The sequence below is a fragment of the Manacus candei genome, unplaced genomic scaffold (genome assembly GCF_025592945.1).
Source record: "Manacus candei isolate 608988 ecotype Guabito, Panama unplaced genomic scaffold, ASM2559294v1 h1tg000051l, whole genome shotgun sequence".
NCBI lineage: Eukaryota > Metazoa > Chordata > Aves > Passeriformes > Pipridae > Manacus > Manacus candei.
Window position 1 is genome coordinate 709,340 of NW_026138099.1, and position 24,423 is coordinate 733,762.

At 41.3% G+C, this 24,423-nt stretch overlaps 1 protein-coding gene across 14 annotated transcripts in view; it reads right to left on the reverse strand.

The window, feature by feature from the left end:
• NTRK2 (neurotrophic receptor tyrosine kinase 2) overlaps positions 1–21,053 on the reverse strand; it is a 204,588-nt gene extending 183,535 nt beyond the window's left edge. For 11 of the 14 annotated variants that reach the window (XR_007906910.1, XM_051801379.1, XM_051801377.1 and 8 more), the window contains exons 1-3: positions 20,343–20,722; positions 1,842–1,916; positions 1,527–1,598 (exon numbers count right to left, since the gene is read on the reverse strand). Coding sequence is in view for 12 of the 14 variants with exons in the window: in XM_051801379.1 (XP_051657339.1) it covers positions 1,527–1,598; positions 1,842–1,916; positions 20,343–20,551 (356 nt within the window). In the remaining 2 variants the exon portion in view is untranslated. Of the gene's footprint in view, positions 1–1,526; positions 1,599–1,841; positions 1,917–19,964; positions 19,987–20,342 lie in introns of those variants that run through there. The other 3 variants (XM_051801380.1, XM_051801378.1, XM_051801381.1) reach the window with 3 other exon arrangements.
• Between the last annotated feature and the right edge of the window lie 3,370 nt (positions 21,054–24,423).

Consider the following 24,423-nt stretch of genomic DNA (forward strand, 5'->3'; position numbering starts at 1 on the left):
GTTATTGTTTACTTTGGCTGAACAACCACATACCCACTGGGCCTGTGCCCAAGTCCCTCCAGAGGGAATGGAGGGAGGGGGGAAAAGAGGGAAGGGAAAAACTACTAGATCGAAGCTGCTAAGTAAGATTATTTATATTTACACAAAGATAGAAAACACTATAAGCAATATGCATACAGAGAAGAACTAAAAATAAAGATACTTCCCCACAACCAATGATCTCCTCTCCTGATGGAGCTGCCCAACCGCTCCACACAGCTACCCCAGAAGAGAAGAGAGAGAGCTACCTCTTCCTCCTCTTTTTATGTTTTAGCTGACGTAACATGGTATGGAATATCTTCCTGTTCGAGTCAGGTGACTTATCCTAGTTTCCTCCCAGAAAAAAAATGTTATTTAGCTACACAAACCCACTACAGGTACCAACTGATTACCTGTTTTATTAATGACTATCTGAAGTAATATGTAAGTCTCACAGGCTCAGAAGATCTGGTTCACACTCCTCCAGTGACTGTTCCACATTAAGGACAGCACTTAATGTTTAGGCAGAAATGAAGATCCATGTCCACTTCCTTACATGAACTAATTGCCATTCTTTGGAAAACAGAGCTCAGAAAGTGATTTCATCTCATAAGCAAAACAATCAACCCTGTTCTCTGTTCAGCAGTTTTTCCCTATTACAAAGAAATATCTTACAAACTCAAGGTTTGGTAAAATGTCTTCCTGATCTCATTAGGATAAAAGCAAAAAAGTCATACTAAAAAGAGAACTTCGATCAGTTCAGCCTTTGTTAAATCTAAAGCATAAGAAATCTAGAAAAACACAGTCAAAAAGCTGCACAGGCATCAATTCTGAAGTCCATGATCTACAAATTGCAACTTCATTCCTATGTTTTGCTTTGGGTGCATTAGTTTAGCGTGTGAGCTTTCAAAGCAAGTCTTCTGGTCACTCCCAGGACTTCAGTTCACAGTCATGTCACAGTCTCTGGGCATGTGTACTGGTCAAATTATAGTAGATGTGTTTCATGTACGCACCTAATGCACTGCAGCTGCTCTTGGGAATGGGTGCATGGCCAGCAGTTGGACTCAGTGATCCTTATAGGTCTCTTCCAACTTGGCATATACCGTAATTTTGTGAAAACATGTTCCGCCCATCGAATCAGACTACAGCTAGTCAAACCCATGTCACTGAGTGTGATGCACAGTGGGGACATCATATGCTCAAGAGAGGCATTCTTTGTGCTACACTGCTTACCACAAAAGACACAGACAAAGTCTGCTGTAAAAGACCGGATAATGAAATGCATGGTCTTTTTATCATCCCACATTGTGTTCTTATGATCTGCCAGTTCCTTACCATACATACCTTATTTAAAGTCAATTAATGACAGAAGAACATTGTAAGTCTGACTTATTATTAAAGTATTTTTTTATTAAGGAAATGGTAAGAGACAGAAATAAGTTAACAATCAATAAATTAACATGAGTTAGACAGTTTTAACTTAGAAGACAGACATTATTCTTACTCACATGTATTGTAGGTTCACATTTTTCACAAATGCCTGACGGGACACGAATCTTAAGCCTGAATCCACCACAGTCCTGGGAAAACAAATAAAACTGTTGTAATATTTATGTTTCATTTAAAATATAATGGAAAGCATAATGATAATAATGGTTAAAATAAGAGTCTGGGTGAAATTTCAACAAGGCTCAACTGCAAGATTTACAATTTTTCTCACTAACACAAAAAGTGAGGTCTACACTTTGATAATGTCTCCATATGCTTCTATGAAAGAAATAGAAAAAAAAGATAGCTTTATAAGATAAGTATCCCCTACTCACAGATTTTTAAGTCCAACATAGTATCCAACCTCATTGTCATTGATACTTTTTAAGTTTTCTTGATTTGCGATGTAACTGTTGAAAAAGCAAGACAGAAAAAAGTATGTAAGTAGATCCTTCCGGGGCTTTGAGTGTTCAGAGATCATGCACTGATGTATGAAAGTCAGTAGTGATTGCTGACCTACTGCAATTAGAAGTAAGTCCTACTCAGACCATATGCAAAGCAAAAGTGGTCCTTAAAATCTTCCCCATCATTTAAATGGTACTTTGTGGGGCACTGCTGGAAGGGAAAAGTTTAGTTTTACACAGGGGAAATGAAGAAAGGAAATCAACCTGAAAGCCAAATAAAGCTGCATTACAGTGTCACTGTTCTCCAAGACACATGTCCCTTTTGACAACAGCGAAGGGGCCAACTTCAATAGTAGTAGTGGAGTTATCCTCACTTACATTGAGGGAGAATCAAACTGCCCTAGTCTTTTCTCCCATGTTGTTAACTTAATCACTTGCTAAACTTATTTTCTCCCTGACACAAAGTAATTTCAGTTCTTTCTACATGGTGTGGTAATGGCAAAACTGAGGAAAGGGGCTGTACTTCATGACGTTACACAGAAAAGCAGAAAATAAGAGAAGACAAACTGCCATATTAGACCAAAGCACTGAGTCCACTCACATAGCATTAGTATCTGCCTGAACCCCAAAAGGATGTGGGTATGTAAGCCGGTCCTTTGTATTATCACCATGTGAGATCTATGAATAACCAGTGACATCCCACAGACCGGAAATTAAAATGTTCACAAATAATGCATCGTTACCTCTTCTGCAGCAAGAAGGAATTTCACAGTGCAAATCATGCAGTCTAGGAAGAAGAAATCGGTGGAAACTGCAATTCTTCTGACATTGTGGACAGAAAAATATGTCTGATTTATAGGATTCCAGATTTTTCAGAAGATAAGCCTAGTCCCAGAAAAACTCAAACAGAGATTGACCTGCATTTTCATGAGCATCCTGAACTAAGCAAAAATGCAGGTTCTCCTAAAAAAGAGGAGTCGTTCTTTGCTAGAAGAAACCTTTTATTCATTCTAAGTACTTTTTAAAATTTATTTAAAGGGAAATCTGGTGAATTAGAAAGAAGGTGTATTGCTTTCCCAGAGGCCATCCATATACCTTCGCTGGTACGTTAGAGAAATTCACTGTGTTCCCAAATCCAAACAGAAGCTTGAGAATCCCAAAGTCGAGTTGGGCTCTCCTCTAAAGCCGCAATGCTGACTTGGGCTTTGCTCTTGCCACGCACCAGGAAAAGCAAAAGTTTCCTCTAATGGCATTCACTGTCCCTTGGGAAGAAGAAGGGCAGTAAAAAGATAATGCATGACACTAGACGGAACACATTACTACAGCATCATATGACAGTGAACTGTTCTTCAGGACTTTTCAGGATAAGATCAACACAGCGTACTCATTAGAAGATAAGAGTCCTTCATATTTTGTGTTTCCTTTCTTGAATTTTTAAGATGAGCTGATTTCCTATCTCAGCATTTACTAATCTATTTTATTGGTTTGTTGGTTGGTGCATAAGTTTACATATTTTGCCAAGTAAAAACAGTGAAATCGTACATAAAAATCTATCAATTCTTTCATCTAAGAATCCTGGAAATGAATGATCATACTTCCTCTAAAAATGCCCTGAAGAATTCATTATTTAATTACGTACCACCTTCTCTGTCACTTGGACCTCATAATGTTAAAATAAAGTTATCAAAGATATCCTCCTCATCTTGTCCTCAGTAACAGGACTAACAGGAATCCTGTCAAGACCAGACAGAGATAGGGAAATCACAAAAGAATGGGAATGTAGGAAAATGGACAGTGAAACACAGAGGGAGAAGAGACTCAGACGTAAAGAAAATAAACAGAGGAATCAGTTGTATGAGCTAAAGATTAAGCCATCAAAAAAATATCTCTGACAAACACTGCCAAAATGTAGACCCATCACTTAAACACACATATCACCCATCCAAATCTGACATTCCAATTTTAATCATACAAATACTTAACCATTAACACTCACTAAAAGAAGCTGCAGAACTTGACATAACTTACAATGTTGTACAGAAATATGTCAGTGTACTACATCCTGTATTAAGACTCAGTGTAAAACAGCTCAGCTCTGCTGAAGCCAATGAAGCTACCACAATTTACATCGAACAAAGATCTGAGTATGAGCACACAATCTATATAAAAGATCAGTGCTGGTCCATTAGGCAATAGACCAAAAGGACAACATTTGGGAAGAAGTAGTGGCATGAATTTATGGTACCTTTTTTCCTTCTCTTATTGTATTCCCTAAAAGAAATCAGAGCAGATTCTCTAAGATGAATGATTTACAATTCCAGTTCCTAACTGAGAGAACCAAAAGAAACCACTGATTTCCACAACGATACTTTGAATAGGGACACAGAAGAATTTTAGTCTAAGTGCAACTAACTCAATAACTGCTCTACAATACACTGGTAAAAACAATCTCAGTACAGAACACGACAGTAAAGCAAATTTCATGCAGTTGGAAATCCTGCAAGAAGGAGTGGACAGATGTAATTTACAGGAAGCAGGTCATGTCCCCTTACGCTTCCTTACTTGCTTAACAAGTCTGCTTTAAGTTAAGCCTCTGCAGCTATGTCATAGCAGTGAGAAAGAAAGGAGTAGAATGATGTAGCTGTACATTGTAAGGGGAAGTTGTTCTTCTGCTTAATTTAGAGGGAGACCTGAAATAAAACCTCTCCCTTTCTGAAGTCTATTTTTACCTTCTTCACAACTACTCTACCTTAATGTTACTTATCATCAAACATTAATACTCTAAGAGCTTTGACTTGCAGTGGGCGATGCCAAGAAATGTAATTTGCCTGCCTGCCCTTAAGAACATCCACCCTATTCTTTAACTGAAGATTTTTATTGTAGCACAGAAGAAAAACATACTGACTCACAGATGGCTGAAGTCACATGGAGAGCTTGGAAGCTCCCACTGCACACCACAGCAGAGCGTAGCACCGCCAAAACCTGGCTGGATAGTACCCAGAGAGATCACACATATCAGATCACAAATACTGACTGCTGCCTCTAAACCAAATCTGCTGCTGCCTACAATACTATTTGCTTGATTATACTATAGCATTCTGCCTCTCCTTCAATGAGTAATCAGTAAACAATAGTTGCTTTCAGACCTTTAATCTCCCCATTGTAAACTACTCATTAACTCTAATAAAGGCATTCAGAATCACACACCTACTGACTGCAGATTGCAACCTACAATAACACATTTATCTCAGCACACTTCAGCAGCTATTGAATAATGTCACACATTCACATTTCATCACTGCTACAACATTCTGGAAATGATAGCTTAAAATCCTGTTGTAAAAGACCTAACTCCCCCAAGTAGGATCTCCTTTAAGAGAGTTGTCTTCAATTCTTCTCATTATGCAAGTGAAACACTAGGGATAGATTATGTATAATGTCAGTGAAGCAAACTCTGAATTGCAAAAGCACAAAGAGAAAGCAGGTTCTGATCTTTAAAGCGGTCTAGATTATTTTGTTCCTCTCTAAGTTCAAAGATTTCATTGCAAGTTTCAAATCTTTTCCTTAACCTGAAAAAAACTGGCCTTCCTAACTAACTGTTTCCTCCAGCTTAATGTATGCTAAAGTATATTACTCCATTTGGAGCTATAAGGACATGCTGAAAAAAACCCCAGTATACGCTAGTCTTAAGAATATAGACGCAAACAAGTAATACTGTAATATGCAGTTCCAAAAGTATTTCTGTTGCCAGAAAACTCCCTTTATGGGAAACATATTTGCTTAACACTCCAAAAAATAAATCAATTATATGTCTAGCTCTGGTTCATACAGCTAGGAAAAAAAGTTTTTAAAAACTTTCATATTCGCTGGTGAAATGTTTCTGAACTTTGGGAAAACTTCATAGTCCGAGTTGTTTTTTCACTGAGCCTTTAGAGAAAAAAGGCAGCATACTTCACACATTGAACTGTCAGTAGATGAACTACCATATAATGACAAATCATGTATGTCCCCAGTCTACACTACTGTGAGGGTTTTATTTTAACATTAACGATTAAACATTGCAAAGTTCCTTAGTGCTGTATCTTCTTACAAACTACAATTGTCATGCCAAGTTCATCAAAAGGTAAGCTAAAACTTAGGGCCATTTTCAACAAACCTGGCCTGCTTTATGGTTATGCATTAAGATCACGCAGAATTTGTAAGCTTGACAAAATACTTGATGAAACTTGGCATATTCAAATAGATTTCAACTGCAGCCCCTCTGAAACCAAATTTAAAGTAATGCTCAAGTGGTGTGAACTCATATGGTTGGAAAACGAAGCAGAGACCTACATAATGTTGTACATCAGGAATGTGAGGTTTCAGACAGATGTAGGTACCAATGATACAATCTCTGCTCAATCAAGAAATCGTTCTACACAGGACCAAGATCCCTCTAGGAAGGAATCTCTTAACAGCAAGCAATGATCAACAACAAGTCCTCTCTACAGATATACAGGTTTACTTCAATCATTTTGTTATATTTTGCTTTATCTATCTGGTACCACAACTGCCAGTTTTCATGAAGACAACCTCAAGAAACAGAACTTCCACTGCTAAAAGACCGTGCCATAACTCAGAAAAGAGGTAGAGTGTCAAGTTAGTTCATGGAGGACTTACTTATCATTCAGCTATTTTACAAGCAGGTGCTCAACTCCTTCCTTGGCTGCCTGATGTCTCCTGACAAATTCAGAGCAAGTGCTCTGGTGGTTGTTTTCTTTTTTTTTAAACTGTGAATCATTGTATTTCACAAAGAGTAAAAAACTGTTTGCCAGTATCACGGGTTCCTTAAGGGTTCTTTCCTCCCATTTAGAGTATTTAACCATGAGTCATGGAAGATTACAGGAGGTAGCTCTCCACGTGCCAGTACAACAGCTCTGGAGGCAAAATAATTAACTCTGGGATCTTTCTTCACAGACATAGGCATGCCCTTTTTTGAGCAAATCCTGCACTACACATAGACTACACTCAAGTAACAAGCTGTTCAGAACAATTTGGGACTCAGCATCTCACAGCAGAGATCACAGTTACCTTCAAGAATTCCCTGTTCAGGATGCATAGCTGTGTCAACTACCAGGAGGCAGTGTGCCCCAGACATTCTATTCCACATCAATATACTATGATTATCCAATCAGTAGCACACAGATGCCACTGCAAACTGCTTCTCCAAAGCCACCATCCTGAACAATAAGTGCCAAGCCACCATCTTAAAGCAGAAGAAAACAGGAATTTAATGGAGATACCATCTTGTTATGGCAGTGAAGGAGCAGATCCATGCTGTTGCTTACTGCTACAACTGCCTAGAAAATGGAAAGCCCACAGTTTGCCAGCCAGCTTTAGTTTCCTCTTTACAGCATGAAGGCAAAAATAAAAATAAATTAGTATGTCTAGAATGCAAAGTTTAAGCAAACAGTTACTATAAGGCAGGGAAAATGAAACGTAAAACACCTTTGGGCTTACTTACGTTTCTGATTTGGCTTCAAGGTGTTTGTTCTATTTTCTTCAAATAGCAGACTACCAAATCAAACAAACTCTCAAGACATTTCATGCAGCTTTCCAGATTTAAGATTCATGCCCTTGATGAATTCCACCTCCAAAATTACTTTCTCCCAAATGCATGCAAGACTTATTTAAGTATTTTCTCCATTCAGGGACCTGTCCTTCTCCTTGAGGTCTGTAAGTTTATACATTTGATACCAAGACATCAACTTTTGACATTTCTCCAGAGAACAACTGACAACTATAGTCTAGCTTTTCTTAAGCAAAGGTATTTTGGAAATGCTGATATTCCTTTTTATTGTCAGCTGGCCAAACAATGACCTATTTATTCAAAAAATGTCTTAATCTCTGACCTTGTACTTACCTAGAAAACATGTTTTCATCCCCTGTGTATGAAGTAATCTCTGCAGACTGCTAGGAGGAGGTTTAAACTCCGATATAGCCCCTTTACAATATATATGCTAAAAATCACACAATAAATTCACATAAAAAAGGAGAGCAGTGAATGTGGCTTTTCATTATTACTCAACAGAAAGCAGACATAAAGCTAATTTTTATTATTATTATTGGGTTTGTTATTATTAATTTTGTTATTATTTGGTTTGCAAGGAAGAAAGAGCATCTCAAAGGAATAAATAAATACAAATACATGTGACATTTCTTTCTTCCACAGAACCACGTGTGCAGTGACTCTTCAAAAAGTAGTAATGTAAATACTCTTTTCAGCAGTTGCATACACCACCTCTTCTAGCTATCACTGTCCTTCATGCAAACGAGAATGGCAAAACATCAGTTCCATAACAGCACAGCAAGATTCCTCATAACTGTCCTTTATGTGCATCTTTTTATGTCCTTCAGTGAGTCAAAACATTAAAGCTTCTTGGTTAATGTCAAAACCTTTGAATTCTCTTTAGGCACCCATGCTCAGGCAGTGACCTTGTGGAAGAGATGTCTGTGGTAGTTGCATGTCCTTTGGAGCTAGATAGCACTTGACATAAATCAGTATCCCTCACAACAGGTTTTTTCCTATCTCCGGGTTTTAACATGTTCAGTATTCCTTCACTGTTTGACTCAACATAAGAATTTCCTTCTGAACTTTCCTCTGAGGTCAGTCTTCCCCCACATATACTACTTCCACTGTTAGACATTAATACTTGGCTTTATTCAGTTTAAAACTACTGGCTCTTAGAATGTCAAATACTCCATTCGATGTGGTCTGATATTCATTGGATCATCGAGATGTATGTCTGACGTACTGGCTACACTGTCCACTGTCTCATCCACTGCATTCAGTTCATCCCATGCCAAATACAGATTAAAAGGTACGACTTCCAAATGATGGAAAGAAGATGCAAAACTTAAGGACATCTATCCAAGAAAATCCATCTATATCCTGTTAATACATTAAATTTGCTGAACAATTTGACTCCTGACATCTCAAACAATATTCCCTTTTCCATAACCCACAAAAAGTTTCTTTCTTCTGTTTTTACTTAAGTCTTGAGAGACTACATATGGCCATAATCTCTACCCCTTTTCTATGCAATTATTACACAGAGAACCCAACTGGTAGATGTTTTTCCATTCTTCAAATGATACCATCTGCTTCCATGGGTCACAACTGATTTCCCACACTCCTTCCCAAGACCTGTGAAACATCTTGTGTAGCCCTGATCACAGATCTATGTCTTCTTGAAGACATTCTTGTCTCTTAATGAAAGACATACACGAATAAAACTTCACATTATGTTACCAAAGCATTCCAAAAGGGTTATGGGTTGTCCTTTTGACTTTCTGTGATATTGACTCTCTTGACATTTACCTCACTCTTCCAGGCCCAGAACAAGTTGCCACCTTCTGTACGTCCAAGTGAATCTTATATTTAACCAATGCATTTTTCAGAGAGCATTTCAACAGCACTGATATTGCTTTTTTGCTAAACCCTTTCAGAGGCATTCTTCACTGTTCCACATTCATGTGCTCTTCATAGTTACCTATTTAAATTTCTTTTATCACATTTATTTACATTACTGCATAGTCCACTTCTTATTTTAGTTAGTCAATCTTTTGAATTTATAGCTTCCATTAGCATTCTTTCACTTGAGGAATCCCATTCTTCATTTAATATAAGTAGCTTCTTACTCATACTGCATATATTAGCATAATGATGTGTTTATTATATTTTCTGCACATTTGTCAGTATCCAGAGTATATTAAATACTTCTGCTGAATGCCAAATTGCTGCTACTGTTTCCATAACTTTCCATGTTCCTGTACTAGGCCAGTTTGATCCTGGGAAAATTCTCAGTTGCAATGGTACACACAGACAAGCATTCTGTGTCTGTCTTTCAGTTTTCTTCTTGTATTTCTGTTCTGCTATGTGACATATACACATTGCCCCTTCCAGAATGTCATTAACTTTTACTTAAAAATGCGCTCATGGATGTATTTATTGTTATATTTTAGGAAAACATACTCTTTTGTAAGTATTAATTTTCCATTTTAATATAATGTCAAAGTCTTAGGTCACCTTCTCTACCATTTTACCTTCAAACAAAACTCTTATCCTGCATGTACCTGTTTCAAAAGGTGACATCTTTTGCAGCAGTATTCTTCAAACTTCTTCACTATTTCTGCAAAGCTGCCTTCTCTTCACCACCACTACTTTCACAGAATTCTTCATTTACCTCTGCAGCTTTTGTCCTTGTTATTGCTTATGAGTAGAGTAGTATTCCTTTCATCCACCAGCATATTTCTGCCTACAGTTCTCATGACCACACCGCACTGATGTGCACACCTTTCAGCACTCCTTCCTACACACCTTTTGCAGCATTGCCCCTGTCCCAGGATGTACACGGTAAAGGTGTTCACCTGCAAATATAAGACTGAGTAGACATTTTGGTGATATCTCCAACTATTAGGAAGCTCACCTCCTAAACCTTTCATTTCAGAAAGAGTGAAAAAAAAGAAGAGCAAAGCTGCTACAAGTTAAACCGTTCATTGAAAGTCGTAAGAACCTGCAGACGTGCCCTAGCGAAAACTATGCACGCTACCAGACCACGTAAACTGAAGGAACAACTGCCCTGTCTCTATGCAGACAGGAATTTCATGAACAGTTGGGAGAAACGTCCAGAGCAGGGAAGATGGACAGTCTTTTTTCCACCCACACCCACCTCCAGGACAAGTGGCATCTATTTCTGCAGCTGTGCCACCTCGGTTCACATCCCTCAAATGACATAGGCTTCAGGCAACATGACAGTCATTGCACACAAATCCTGATCCAGGATTTGCAGTGATATGTACTGCAGAAGCAGTATCCAGCATTAATATTTTTTTATTTAGGTGCCTTGATGTCACATGGATTTGCACCAATCGAAAATATTTGTAAATCTATTCTAATTTTCTCAATATTTATAAATATGCACACAGCAGTCTTAAAAAGATGCTTACTTACCACCACTCCAAACTTAACACACTTCAGCATATGCTTAGTTAGACCCATGAAGTCAACAAAACTGCTCCCAGCTGGAGACTACAGTATATATGTTTACCAGGTAAGGATCACAGTATGCATATTGTGTTCCAAAACCTTTTTCTAATAATTAAAAGAGGCAAGACTGGAGGGAAGAATAGGAGATGAATATGCAGTAGACTATTCACCCATTTAGTGGGTGGAGAAAAGGAAAAAAGAAATTTCAGCTTCCTGAACTAGACCCATATTCAACAGATAGATTCAGCTGGGGGGGGTGGGGGAGAAAAAAAAAAAAAAACAAAAAGAGAGACATCTCTGTGTGAGGTTGAAGATCACAGAGTTGAAGGAAATGCCATAAATAATGCTCCAGCTATAAATAATGTCCAGGGGTTCCATGTTCAAATCCTTCTGCTTCCTAAGGGAATGTGATCCCAGTTTCTCAGAAAATACCATACTTATAAAGCAACCTGAAAGAGGGCAATCTCAATCTTACCTGTTTGTGCTGTTCTAATTTTTACTGTAATTGAACACATAGTGGAGAAGGAGCAGGATGCAGCTGTCTCACTACACAAATAAGTGTCACAGCCTTTTAGCTAAACAGACTGTCCTGCTCCTGGACCCAAAAGCATATTTGAATACTATATGCCAAAGAAGGCAACTCAGCCAGGAAGAACCAAGGCAAGCCCACATCTGTACACCATACAGGACGAGCAGTTAAGATGCTGACATGCAAGACCTTGGTTCAGACCCATGTTCTGCTTCTAGCAGAGCAGCCCTTCACATGCATGCTGAAATGTTTCACCTGGAACCACAAAAATCAGTTTACTCTAAAGAATGACTCTGCTCGCTAAAAGGAAGATCTTGGTTTTGCCCCTCACTCCAGTGAACTAAGTCCCCAATATTTTCTTATAATCAGTGGAGAGGAAAGAGGATGACTCCAGTGGGTAATCTGCAGTAGGAATGTAATTTAGCCTCCTGAATCACTTTCTGGAAGAAGTGAGTTCTCCATTGCTGGCAGGAGAATAGCCAGCTGAGTTAACTGCCTTCACTATATCGTTAGTAGGGAGATGCCAGATTTTAAATGCTGAGGGCTGGGACAGTCCTAGACACGATTCAGAAGTCCATCACATAACACCCACAGCACATGCTGTGAAAAGTCTCCTAGTCCCTACCCAGTAAGACTGACATGCTCAGTATGGGCACATGATTTATTCACATATGCTTGCTATGCCATATGACATTCAGGAAAGCAGGTAGTTGATGCAAAAGAATGGGAAAAGTCACACCCCATACACCCTTCGTATAGAGTACAGCATCTGACCACGTGATGTGGGGCAATGTGCTTCACAAGATACCTGTTCAACACAGCCTTACTTAGTTTTACATGTATGGTTAGGAAATTGAGAAGGTAAGACTAATTTCATTTAAATCTAAAACTGCTGGCTCGAGTGTCAAATCAAGAGAAAAGCAGGCAACTTTCCCAGCCCCAACTATAGCTCTGTGGACAGACTCTTCCAAAAGGACTTCCAAAGTTTCGCCATTTCACTACTTTGTCTGTTTCAGCAACAGTCTGGAAACAGACTAACTTTGATAAATGCATTGCCTTTCTTTTATTTCTACATCAGACAACTGTATACAATGAACCATATACCCTCTATCGATCCATAGTAGTACCTGCAGGTGCAACTGTTTTGCAGTTGCATTTCAATGCAAAATTATCTAAGACTTTGTAAAAGGCTTCCCTACGAAAATAATCTGAGCTTCCTCATGCCTCAATGCATTTTGTACAGTATGAAAACATTGGAAAAGCAAAAAAAGCTGCAAGTCAAAAACACATCAAGTGATGGAGCAACAGGTCCCATCTCTTCCTAACTTAAAACAGGCAGGAAAATGCTTGAATCAAGGTTCTTTTCATCCTTCACATATATACTCTAAACTACCCTGGTGAAACACTAATTCCATCCATTATTGTCACCGATTTTAAGAAGGCAAGAATCTCAGACTCACATTCCCTCTGAAATAAAGGGCATCTAATTACCTTGCTAGATCAGGACTTAGCAAAAGTAAAGTTCAAGTTACACGATTCAGAGATTATGATCTCTTAAAGTGCCCCTGAAAATGCCTTGGACACCTTTGGCATTATTTCTTCCATTTTAATCTTACTTCTGAAAAAGAAAATCTCACTGCTTCAGGCCTTGTCTAAGAATAAAAGAATACTGACCTCAAATCTGATCTCCAAGAATGTAACCTAACAATGATAACACAACTCAGAAATGTATAGCTGAACTGGTATTAAATATATTTAAGTTTCTGCTATAACCTCTGTCGATGATCAACACTCAATGCAGGTCATTTTCTTACATGAAAATTTAAAAAAATAAATGCAAGTTCACAACAGAATTTCCATGGCATGGCTCCTTTCCTGTAAATTCACTACAATTATGCAATGTGACCGTGAGATTGTAGAGTTCAGCCCCTTGTATGGTGGCAAGTGAAACCACAACCCTGGACTTCAGGAGAGCTAACTTTAGCCTCTTCAGGGACCTTTTTGGAAGAATCCAATGGGAATGAGCCCTGCAGTGAAGAGGGGTCCAAGAGAGCTCGTCAATCAATATGCAAGCATCTCCTCCTCCAGGCTCAAGATCAGTGCATGCTGATGAGCAAGAAGTGAAGCAAAGAGGGCAAGACACATGCATGGGTGAATAAGAAACTCCTGTTAAAAGTGAAGCACAAACAGGAGACACAGAAGAGGTGAAAGCAGGAAGAGGCCACTTGAGAAGACTACAGAGATGTTGTCAGAGTAAGCATAAATGAGATGAGGAAGACCAAGATCCATCTGCACTTAATTCTGGCCAAGGATGTCAAGGACAGTAAGAAAGGTATCTTCAAAATGAGCAAGAAAGAGGACACAGAGAACTACCAGCCAGTCAGCTTCACCTTTATCGCTGGAAAGATGACGGAGTGCCTTATTCTGGAGGCCATCTCAATGCACATGGATGACCAGAAGGGGATCAGGAGTAGTCACCATGGATTCACTAAAGGAAAATCATGCTAGACCAACCTGATTGCTTACTATGATGGGCCAACTACCTGGATGGATGAGGGAAAGCAGTGGATATTGCCTACCTCGACTTCAACAAGGCTTTAGACACTGTGTCACATGATATCCTCATAGGCAAGCTTAGAAAGTGTGGACTGTGGGAGTGGACAGTGAGGTGGATTGAAAACTGGATTACCAGCAGATCCTAGAGGGTCATAATCAATGTCACAGGGTCTAGTTGGAGGCCTGTCAGTGGTGAACCCCCAGGGTTCAATACTGGGCCCACTGTTGTTTAACTTATTCATCAGTGACTTGCATGAAAGGACAGATGCCTCCTCAGCAAGGTCACTGATGACACAAAGTTGGGAAGAGTGACCGATACCCCACAATGCTGTGCAGCCCTTCAGAAGGACCTCAGCAGGTTGGAGAGATGGGCAGGGAGGAACTGCCTGAAATTTGACAAAGGCAAATGCAGGGTCCTACATCTGGGGAGGAATAATAATCTCGGGCACCAGCACACGCTGGGAGCTGACCTGGAAAGCAGCTCTGCAGGGAAGGACCTGGGGGTCCTGGCAGACAACAAGCTGTCCATGAGCAAGCAGTGTGTCCTTGTGGCCAAGGAGGCCAATGGTATCATGGGGTGCATTAGGAAGAGCATTGCCAGCAGGTCACTGCAGGTGATCCTGCCCCTCTACTCAGCTCCAGTGAGGTCACCATCTGGAGTGCTGTGTCCATTTCCTCTGGACACGAGAGACATGGAGCTACTTGAGAAAGTCCAGCAGAGGGGTACGAAGATGGTTAGGGAACTGGTGCATCTCTCATATGAGGAAAGACTAGGGTAGCTGGGCCTGTTCAGCCTCAAGAAGAGATGACTCAGAGGGGATCTTGTCAATATACACAAGTAACTGAAGGGAGGGTGCCAAGAGGACGAAGTCAGGTTCTTCTCAGTGTGTCAAGCAACAGAACAAGAGGCAGCGAGTATAAACTGATGCACAAGAAGTTCCACCTGAACATAGGGAAGAACAACTTTACTTTTGGGTGACCGTACAACAGATTGCCCAGACAGGTTGTGGAGTCTCCCTCACTGGGGATATTTAAGCACCATGTGGACACAGTCCTGTGCAACGTGCTCTAGAGTAAGCTTCTTGAGCAGGGAGGTTGTACTAGGTGATACCACTGGTGGTCCCTTCTAACCTTATCCATTCTGTGATTCTGTGACTCTGTAATGTTATGCTTAACGGTAGCTATATAAAACACACCATTCAGGAAGGGGAGTAGTTTGGTTTGCCTCTTGCAGTTTCTGAAAATACAGACTCATAATCAAACAGGAATTAAGAAGCATCCTAATTATATTTGATTTTAATAGCAGCTATATGCCTACATACATCTGGATGAAGAGACTTTTGCAGACACAAACAGCATCCAGTAGCAGAGCATATTCACATCCTAGGCAGTACGGGCTTTCAAACTTCTACGGATTTATTTCTCCATTTGAAATGCATATGAATTAGTGAATTTATACCATCAGTGCTTCACTTTTCAAAGGACAGTTTTGAAAGAGTGGTTTTTCACACGTAAAAAGCTAAATATACATCAACAAAACATTGAAACAGTTTTAGAGCTCTTTCCTCCGTTTTTCATTTTTTATTACTCATTACACTCATCCTGCTTGGGCAAGGGTATCTGGATGGCCACATTCACTGACATAGTGTTAGACATTTGTGTTATGACAGATGACAAACACAGAGGAGAGAGAATAGAAATCAAAAAAAAATAAAGGGGGACGGGGGATCCCTCTTCACTTTAAAACGAAATCCAAAATGGAGAAATAAGGTCCTTGTTTAGTTATGTAAAATTTTTTACTTTACAGTGATTAGGGATCCAGAATATTGCTAAGCTACTTTCTCCCTTACACTTGGCAGCATAAAAATAATGAAGAAAAAATAGAACCTGAGAAATCTGGAAAATGTCATCCTAAAGATATCACAGGCTGCACTGCCGAGCCCTGTTTTCTCATTAGTATGGAAAGAAGTCGAAATTTCTTGAAAACAGCGTATTCAAGACCAAATTCTTGAATTTATATAAACAGCTTTCATTTCAGTATATAAATGTAAAACCTCTCAAAATTCTTGAGTGACCAAAGACAAAGAGGGAGAGACCGTTCCTGCCACCCTGCCCATAGGGAGCTTCTCTTGATGGATGCTGCTCTCTTCCAGCCTTGTGAGCTATTTCGCCTCAGCCTGACAGCCAGAGTGGAGACCCCCAGGAGCCACATCAGTCCTCACAAATCATAAGGACAAGGACTAAAACAAGACACATAAAAGGTTCCCTGAGATCAAAAGAAGAACCCCAGTATATACAAAATCCAATGCTTTGTGATATTTGGAGTATTTTTAGAGCCTAGAAATTAGAAAACCAATTTTCAGTTCTTACTTTCCACTCACCTTAACCATTTACCCAGATCTTTAAAAGATTTGAAAAGTAAAAGGACAATATCCTAAAAGCAGCTATTATGTCACCACTGTCCAAAGTCCCCTTAACAATTTGTAGCCTGGTGTCTCATGTTTTATTATACAATTCCAAGTCACCAGAAATAACTTCTCAATCGAGCCAAGTTCATGCAATGATGCACAGCCAAAAGTTGCTTTGAGGAGGAAGGGGCTGGGGGTTGAGAGGCCCTGTAGCCAGTTTTATATTACATTTAATCTACAACAGTTTAGAAATATCAAATGAAAAAAACCTCAAAATACCAACAGCTCTGAGCTTCTAATGAATTTAAACCTGCCTTTTTTTAGCACAAGCTCACGACTTGTTAAATAATTTACTCTATAAATTACTTATCCTGTCTTATTAACAATTCTAGAGTGCTTTATGTAACTGCATAAGAAATTTATTTTGTGGTTTTGAAATGTACGTAATAAACAATCACCCCTGTTTTAACAGGCAAGAGTTTAAAAGTCATCTACTGTTTTGTTGGCAAGTAGTTCTTCCTGAAAAACACCAATTAATTTCAAACCCCATTCACCTGAATAATCATAAGTAAACATATTAATGACTTGAAAGCAGAACTGTGAAACTAGGCCAGGAATATACTTGCACTGCAAGAAATCACTTTTAAATCAAAGTCTTCGAAGAGTCATATACACTGAGATATAATAGCAATAGATTTTACTTAGCAAGAAAATATTAGACTGGTCCTTTTACGAGAAGGCCTGAACACTTTAAAAATCACTCATTTACTACTCTATTGATATTCTGTAATGAGTGATCCTGACAAGAACTACTTATTTGCTATTGTACCTACAATGTATGGATTTAACAATACTGATATAGTTATTTTGCTCTCACCACTGTTGGTCCTTGGCTCTTAATGTGAGCTTCAATGACTGATATGGTTATTTGAATGCAGGATCTCACTCTAGAGTTCAATTTATCTCCAATAATATACAAACAACCAAACAATTATTACAATTACACTCTCTTATGATAAGCATTGGCACTTGCTTTCTAGATAAAGACCAGCCCACACCATCATCCTAGCCAGCTGGACAAATCTAAAATGCATCTTATTAACTATAATAGAAAACTATACAAAAACAACTAGGAAGGGAAAGAGTGAGGAAGATGACTAAGAAAGCACCAGGCATAAATACTCTTATGCCCTCCCACACAAAATTTCAGCAGCTGGCCCTCACAGGGCTGATGCAGAAGCATTCTGGGTGTCTTTCTACTGCCCTCAGTAGATCTGGATGTTGGATCCAACCAGGAACCAAGAAATAGCTCAACTGGGACAAGACTGCTTATTAAGCTCTAAACTGCAGTTTACTTACAGACCAAAACAGAGCTGAAGCACCTGAGCATTAAAGGACAGAGGCTGCCTTATGCATGGCACCTCAGCTCCGCTATTCCTACCACAATGCTCAAGCCTTCTATGCCACCTTTTAAAGGGGAAAACTCTGGCTGCCCACTCACACCCCATCTGCTCAGTGCCATACCCCTGGCCCACAGCCAACCCTCTGAACCACTGTGGACTTCACACACCCACCCTGACCACGCAGTTATCCCAGCCTCCCGTACTTGTGGCGCACGTAAGGAACTGGAGTCAGCACACATGCCCCAGGTGCTTGTGGATGTTTTGTCTCGGACTGTGAGATCCACTCCCGTCAAGAGCAGTACATAACTAACAAATAAAGAACTGGTTTCAACAGACACTATGGAAATACATGGGAACAAATTCTTGAAATTAATTGTCTTACACTCTTCTCCTGTTATTTATACCAAGAGGAATTCCACCAGAGACCAATGGAATTGTGCTCTTGTGTCTGTAAAGCACATAAAAAAGAACCAGGCCTGAAGATTCACAAGTGAAACGCAATGCCCCAGTCTCTTAAATCTGTTTCTTAGCTAGAGTAAAGCAAGATCTGCAGTGTTAAAAATGGTTCCACAATCTGTAGCTACTGTATTAGAACTGCTTCCCTACATAGTTACTGTTTACCGAGGTCACACAGCGAAATAATGTGACAGCTCCTGCAGTCCAATTTTTAATTTATGCCTATAAACTAATTGAAGGGCCTCTGTGTTTTATGTTAAAAGTACACATGAAAAGACCATCTTAAATATGTGTGACAGCATCTCCTGAGAAATCCATGACTCAAAATTATTTTTAGATCACCAAACACAACAATGTGCAATGTCACAGAATGATACAGTAAAAACCAAAAAAAAACCTGTAAAGACAGCGATGCACAAAAAAAAAAAAAAAAAAAAACCAAACAAAAAACAGAAAATGAAAACCAAAACCAGCAACACAAAATGACTAGACACGTTTTAAGTTAATCATGGCTTGAACACATATTTCTAATACCTGTTTTCTCCTCTGGCCTTTTAAACAGAGATTAAATTCTAAGGGAAAATGGCTCTGTTACTTCTAATTTGAAAGCACCAGATAAAAAGGCTACAAAGCCCATGTAAATGAGCACAGATGCATAGCTCAAAGTAATTTTTTTCCAATTAAGCAATCTACAGAATATTACACAAACATCTAAATCAATAACAGTTACAATTCAGAAAGACTGTTTCTTTACCATAGGTCCTAAAAATCTACCAAAGGTAGGCCATGTATGAGTAGTAGAAAGGAATGCCTCCAGCTTTCTCCCCAAGCAGAGAAATGCAGCAAATTGACTTCGACAAACTGTAGGAATGTAGCTCAAAGGCTAGAATTTAATCTACACTCACACTGTATTCGACAGTATTTTTATACTGCTTCTAGAGGAAACTAACAAAGAGAAGAAAGATGGTGAAGCCAAATAGTGAGAAACCTGAATCAATTTTGGGGAAAATATTCTGGTATCTTTTACATTAAATGCCATAGAAAGTAATTCAGAAACAAGAACAGGGAAATAAGAAGATGGAGAAGACAGCTTGAGATGGTTTTTTCCTGAGAGCTATCATCTCCACACCCAGTACCCAAATTTTTTTGCTCAGCAAGAACCTTTTCAGATTTCCTCAGGCAACGTATATAGACGCCACAGTGCTCTGAGTTCTTAAAGGATGCAGGATTTAACATGAAAAGCAAGAGCACTCCCTCACCAAAGACCGTCTACAGGCCAACGAGGATGGAAGTACCACACGGAAACGAGGGGGGAAAAAACTTTTTTGCACCTTCCTCACGCTTAATTAGGGTTTCCTAATCGCCTACCACTTGCTGACAAGCAGCACAATGTTCATTCATCTGCGGGCTTAGTATTTTCCCCTTCCAGCCACCTCCACTGAGAAAGGCAAACCAGGTTCGCATTCCTATGGCTACGGTTTGGAGGATAGTTTGCTGTCACTTCCATCAGAATCTGCCGCATCCCTTTCTTTTCTTTTTTTTTCTTTTTGTTTTTTTCTTTTTTTTTTTCATAGGAAAAGAGAACAGGAGAGATCTGGGGTGAGGTTCGCAGCAATAAACGGAGGGAGAGAATGTAAAAAACCCCATAAATAAAATAAGCCCTTCGTACCATACCTGCTGCCGCCGCAGAGGTGCGGGCTGACCGGTGCGCGCCCCTGGTAGGGGAAGGAGCAGGAGGCGGAAGCGGAGCCCCAGCCCCCCGTACCGCTCCCCGGCTGCCCCGTGTTCCCGCTGCGGCCGGCGGCGACCCCCGCCCAGTGCCCTGGGAACCGCATCGCGGCAATTAGGATTCACCATCTAAACAGGCTGACAGCGGTACGTCTGGAAAGTCGCGTCCAAATTAAATCATAGGGGCTTTTAGTCTTCCAGCCACCGCATCTGCCCGCGGAGTAAGTGCCTCTCGGCGCGGGCCAGTTACCCGCCACCTCCGCCCGCAGCTTCCCCCCCTGCTCCGGCCCGCCGCCCCCGCGCCTGGCCCCGGGCCGTACTCACATCTCGGTAACATTGTCGCCCTCGGCGCTCCGCTGCGGCACGGGGAAGGAGGCGATGCCCGGCGACGACTCCGTGCACCAGATCCGCCAGGAGCTGCAGTTGCAGGACGCGGGACAGCCCAGCGCGCCCCGCCAGCAGCCCAGCACCAGACAGCACAGGCACCACAGCTGCGCCAGGCCGGGTCTCGGCCTCCGCCGCCAGGACACCATGCCGTCCCCGTTCACTCCAGCGCTGCCCCGACGGCCTCCTCCTGCTCCCTGCGCCGCCGCCGCTGCCGGGGCGCTCGGCCGGAGGGTGCGCAGCCTTCCGCGCCGCGGGCGGGCAGACGGGACCGGTGCTTACATGGGCGCGCCGCAGCCGCAGCCACACCGCCCCGCGGCGCCGTCCGCCCCGGGCACTGCGCGAGCCGGCGGGGGCCGGACACGGGCGGCGCGGAGCAGAGGCCGAGCGGGGCCTCCGGCGCGGCGCGGCACCTGCCCCCGGCCCCGCGGGCTGACAGCGACACTGCCTGCCCCTGAGGCTACTCCCGATGATGCTGCAAAACGCGCGGGGCGGCGGGGGCAGGTGGCGGAGGCTGCGCGCCTACCTGCGGGGGCTCGGGCGGCGCTGCCCGCCGGAGGGAGGGCGAGCGGATGAGAAGGGAGGCGCAGCTCGCGGTGGCGGCGGGGCTCGGGGCTCCGCGCTCGCCGCTTTACGCACCGTCTCCTCCTCCCTCCAGCTGATAATAAACCAGCTCCGGCTCCTGCTCCAGCCCAAGACGGGGAGCTGCCGGCAAAGTGACGTGGGGCTGACGCAGAGAGGGGCAGAAACTCCACAAAATGAGCTTGAAATAAAAAAAATAATTAAAAAAAAAAAAAGGACATGGGAGGGAGGAGGGGGAGCGGGGGAAAGGGAGGTTGCCGAAGAGCAGATACCAATAGGCAGGCTGCGCCTGAGCTTTCAGCCTCGCACATACATAGGCGCGCACACACAAAGAGACGTGCACGCACCCCGCGGGATGGGGAGCGCCCCGCCGCCTGTAAGAGCTGTCTGCCCCGGCGGGCGGACAGAGGCACTTTGCCGAGGGGCACTTGGCATCCCCGCCAGGGCGAGAGCTCGCCCTCGGATGATAAACCATCGGGGATGGTGTGAGAACCCCGGAAATCAACGGATGAGCTACCCTAGTACTCCTTATTCTTCCCTTGACAGCTCTGCGGTCGGGGGTGCTTTGCGTTTTTCTGCCCCTGCCCCCGCCCCCGCCTGCGGGTTCCGCAGCGCTGCCGGTGAGCCGGATCCCGCCGCAGCGCCCCGCACTGAGCGCTCCGCAGGCGCCACCGCGCGTCCCGCCGCCGCCGCGTCCCGCAGTCCGGCCCGCACTGCCTCCGCGCGGAGCAGTGAACCCCCGACCGCCCCATGGACACCCAGGCGCCAGGGGGACGACACACGGCACACAACAAGGAGTTATCATTGCTGTGCATCGAGGCTGAGGCAAGTCCGAACGACATACGTGTGTCACGCATTCGCAGGTGCAAAGAGCAGCTGATCTGGGATGTTCTTCCCTTGCCGTTTCTGAGACTATGTGCTTCTGTCCTGGTACACGGCGGGTAGTCCTTGCTCTCTGTCAACAGGTTCTTCACTTAACCTCTACTGTTACATCAAAAGATGGTGATGGTCCTTTCTTACCTAATTACCCGAGCTGAGTATTTTCAGATTAGTAAATTTGGGTGAATTAAAGAAAGAAAAGGTTACAGAATTTCTCTTACTAAGACACAGAACAGTCAATAGGCTGATAGAAAGTGCTCAGGAATCAATTTGACATGGCACTTATTAATTGAAAGCACACTTCATTCTTTTTGCATTTGCTCAGGCTAACAGGAAAATCCCCATCTTACTGGATGCATTTGTAGGCCTGGCATGGCCACAGACAGGGTTAGTTTTGCTTTCAAAGAACATCCTGCTAGGAAAGTCAAAGCTGAAACACTGATTTATACTTCCCCATGAGGCAACAAATGAAGACTAGACAAAAAGACATAATTGAAAAATACTATTGATCATGATATACTTAATTTATTTGAAGTTTAAGTAAAATGTTTACAGAGATACTCAGAATATATTACCTCCTTACCAAGTTCAGCACTTTATTTTTTTTTTAAATAAAACACAAGGAAGATGAAGAGAGGCTCAAGGAATAACAAAGCCAATGATGCAGCATAAAAACATGGAAGGACCATAAAAAATACTATTCAGTGCAAGGGCTTTTGTCTACAATTAATACAATTTTTTTTAAGGCACCAATAGCTTTAAAATAAAATATTTCTCCAAACAAAGTATTTATAGAAGGATAGCTAGTAAGATAAAAAGGTCATGGAAAAATTTTCTAGAGGCAAAACAGTTTGGTATTTTTAAAGGATTTGGAGGCAAGTGTTAAAAGAGAGAAAAATTATTTGCATAAAATGCAATATGATTCTATTTTCAATCTTCAGTAAGATCCTTAATGCAGGACAGAAGTAAAATTTTGAAATCTGTAAGTTGCCATAAAACCTTCTTTACTGTTCTCTAGCGAAGTCTACTTACAGCTTTGGAAAATATGCTTTATTCCCCCTCTCTCTCCTGGATGAACATGAAGATATCAGCTCTTTATGGCCATAATTACTCATTGCAATTCTACTTGTGATTTTATGACAATTAGGTCACAGCTATCTAATCATATATGGGCACATACTTAAACTTTATTACTTCACGGACATCTTAGGTCTCTGTTTTCCATGAATTTGCAAAACTGACAAGTTGTCAAAGAAGTTTTAGATAAAACTATGCAGTTGGATCAAACTGGTTAATGAGATGGTTCAATAGTATTGAAATGACAAAGTTCTGTAGGCAAGACCATAAATTCATAAGGCTGCAGGTAAGCGTTAAATAGTGCTAGAGCAAACACTTGGAAAAGGAATCATCACCATTGTGGTAAACATCAGTTTATATTTTCTGCAATTCAAAAAATTTCTCATGAGGGTGTTGCTGAGTTATACAGTAATCATTGCTTAGAAGTTTGGAGACACAGATTTCTGCATGACAATGCCAAAACTTACCAGATGTGAAAACGTGATGGTAAAATACCAAATTCTGTTAAAAATCTATTTCCCCACTAAAGTTAGTATTTTATCAAAATAGATTGGGGGGAGAATAGGGGAAGATAGCAGACTGAAAATGCCACCAGAATTGTCAACATGAAAGCTAGGGAATGCTGCACTGAGAAATACCATTGCTGGCCTAGTGGGGGAAGCAGCAACTCTTACAATAGGCACAGTTCCTGCTTTGAGTCTTTAAATTCTAGAATTATTTAGATAGCTGTATAAAGAATTTCTGTGGTAAGTCATGACTTTATTTTACGTAGATAAGGTTTATTTTTATGTATTCTATGTTTTTTTCTTACAGATTAAAGAAAGTAGGAAGGAACTTCAAATACTCAAGTACTTCCTATTAATCAGTACTTAAGAAAGAGCCACAATGTGAATCAATACTTAAGGGAGAGCCACAGCTAAACCACTAGAGATAAATAGCTTTCTGATAATGCTGCAAAAGCAAACATCATCCCGAGGGTGTTAAAACTGGAGCAAAGTTGAAAATATGACAAAGCTATAGAGTGTGATTATAGGGCTAGAAAATATGAATTCTGAGTCAAGATTGAAAGAACTGTCTTTCTTCAGTGCATGAAAGTCTGACAGGAAGTGCAATAACACCCCTGAAATATGTAAAAGGGCATGCAAAGGGACAGGTAATATTTTTTCCTTGTCTGGGGAATAGGACAAGTAATACACTTGATTTACAACAAGGATGATTCATGTTTGACATTATGAAAACTTTTGTATGAAAAGGACAGTTAAGCACCACAAATAGATCACTTTGGAGAACACTCAAATCTTGAATAATAGAGCCTTCTCAGAGCAAGTGAGGTGAACCTCTTCAGGGCTGGTGAATTAGAGTCAGATTTGCCTTAGGTAGATGAAGGCAAATTAACGACCTCCCAGAAATTCTGTTTCCTTGCAATACGCATTTCTTTGCCCATTTTTTTTACTGCTGTAGATAAAGTTATGTGGGAGCACCT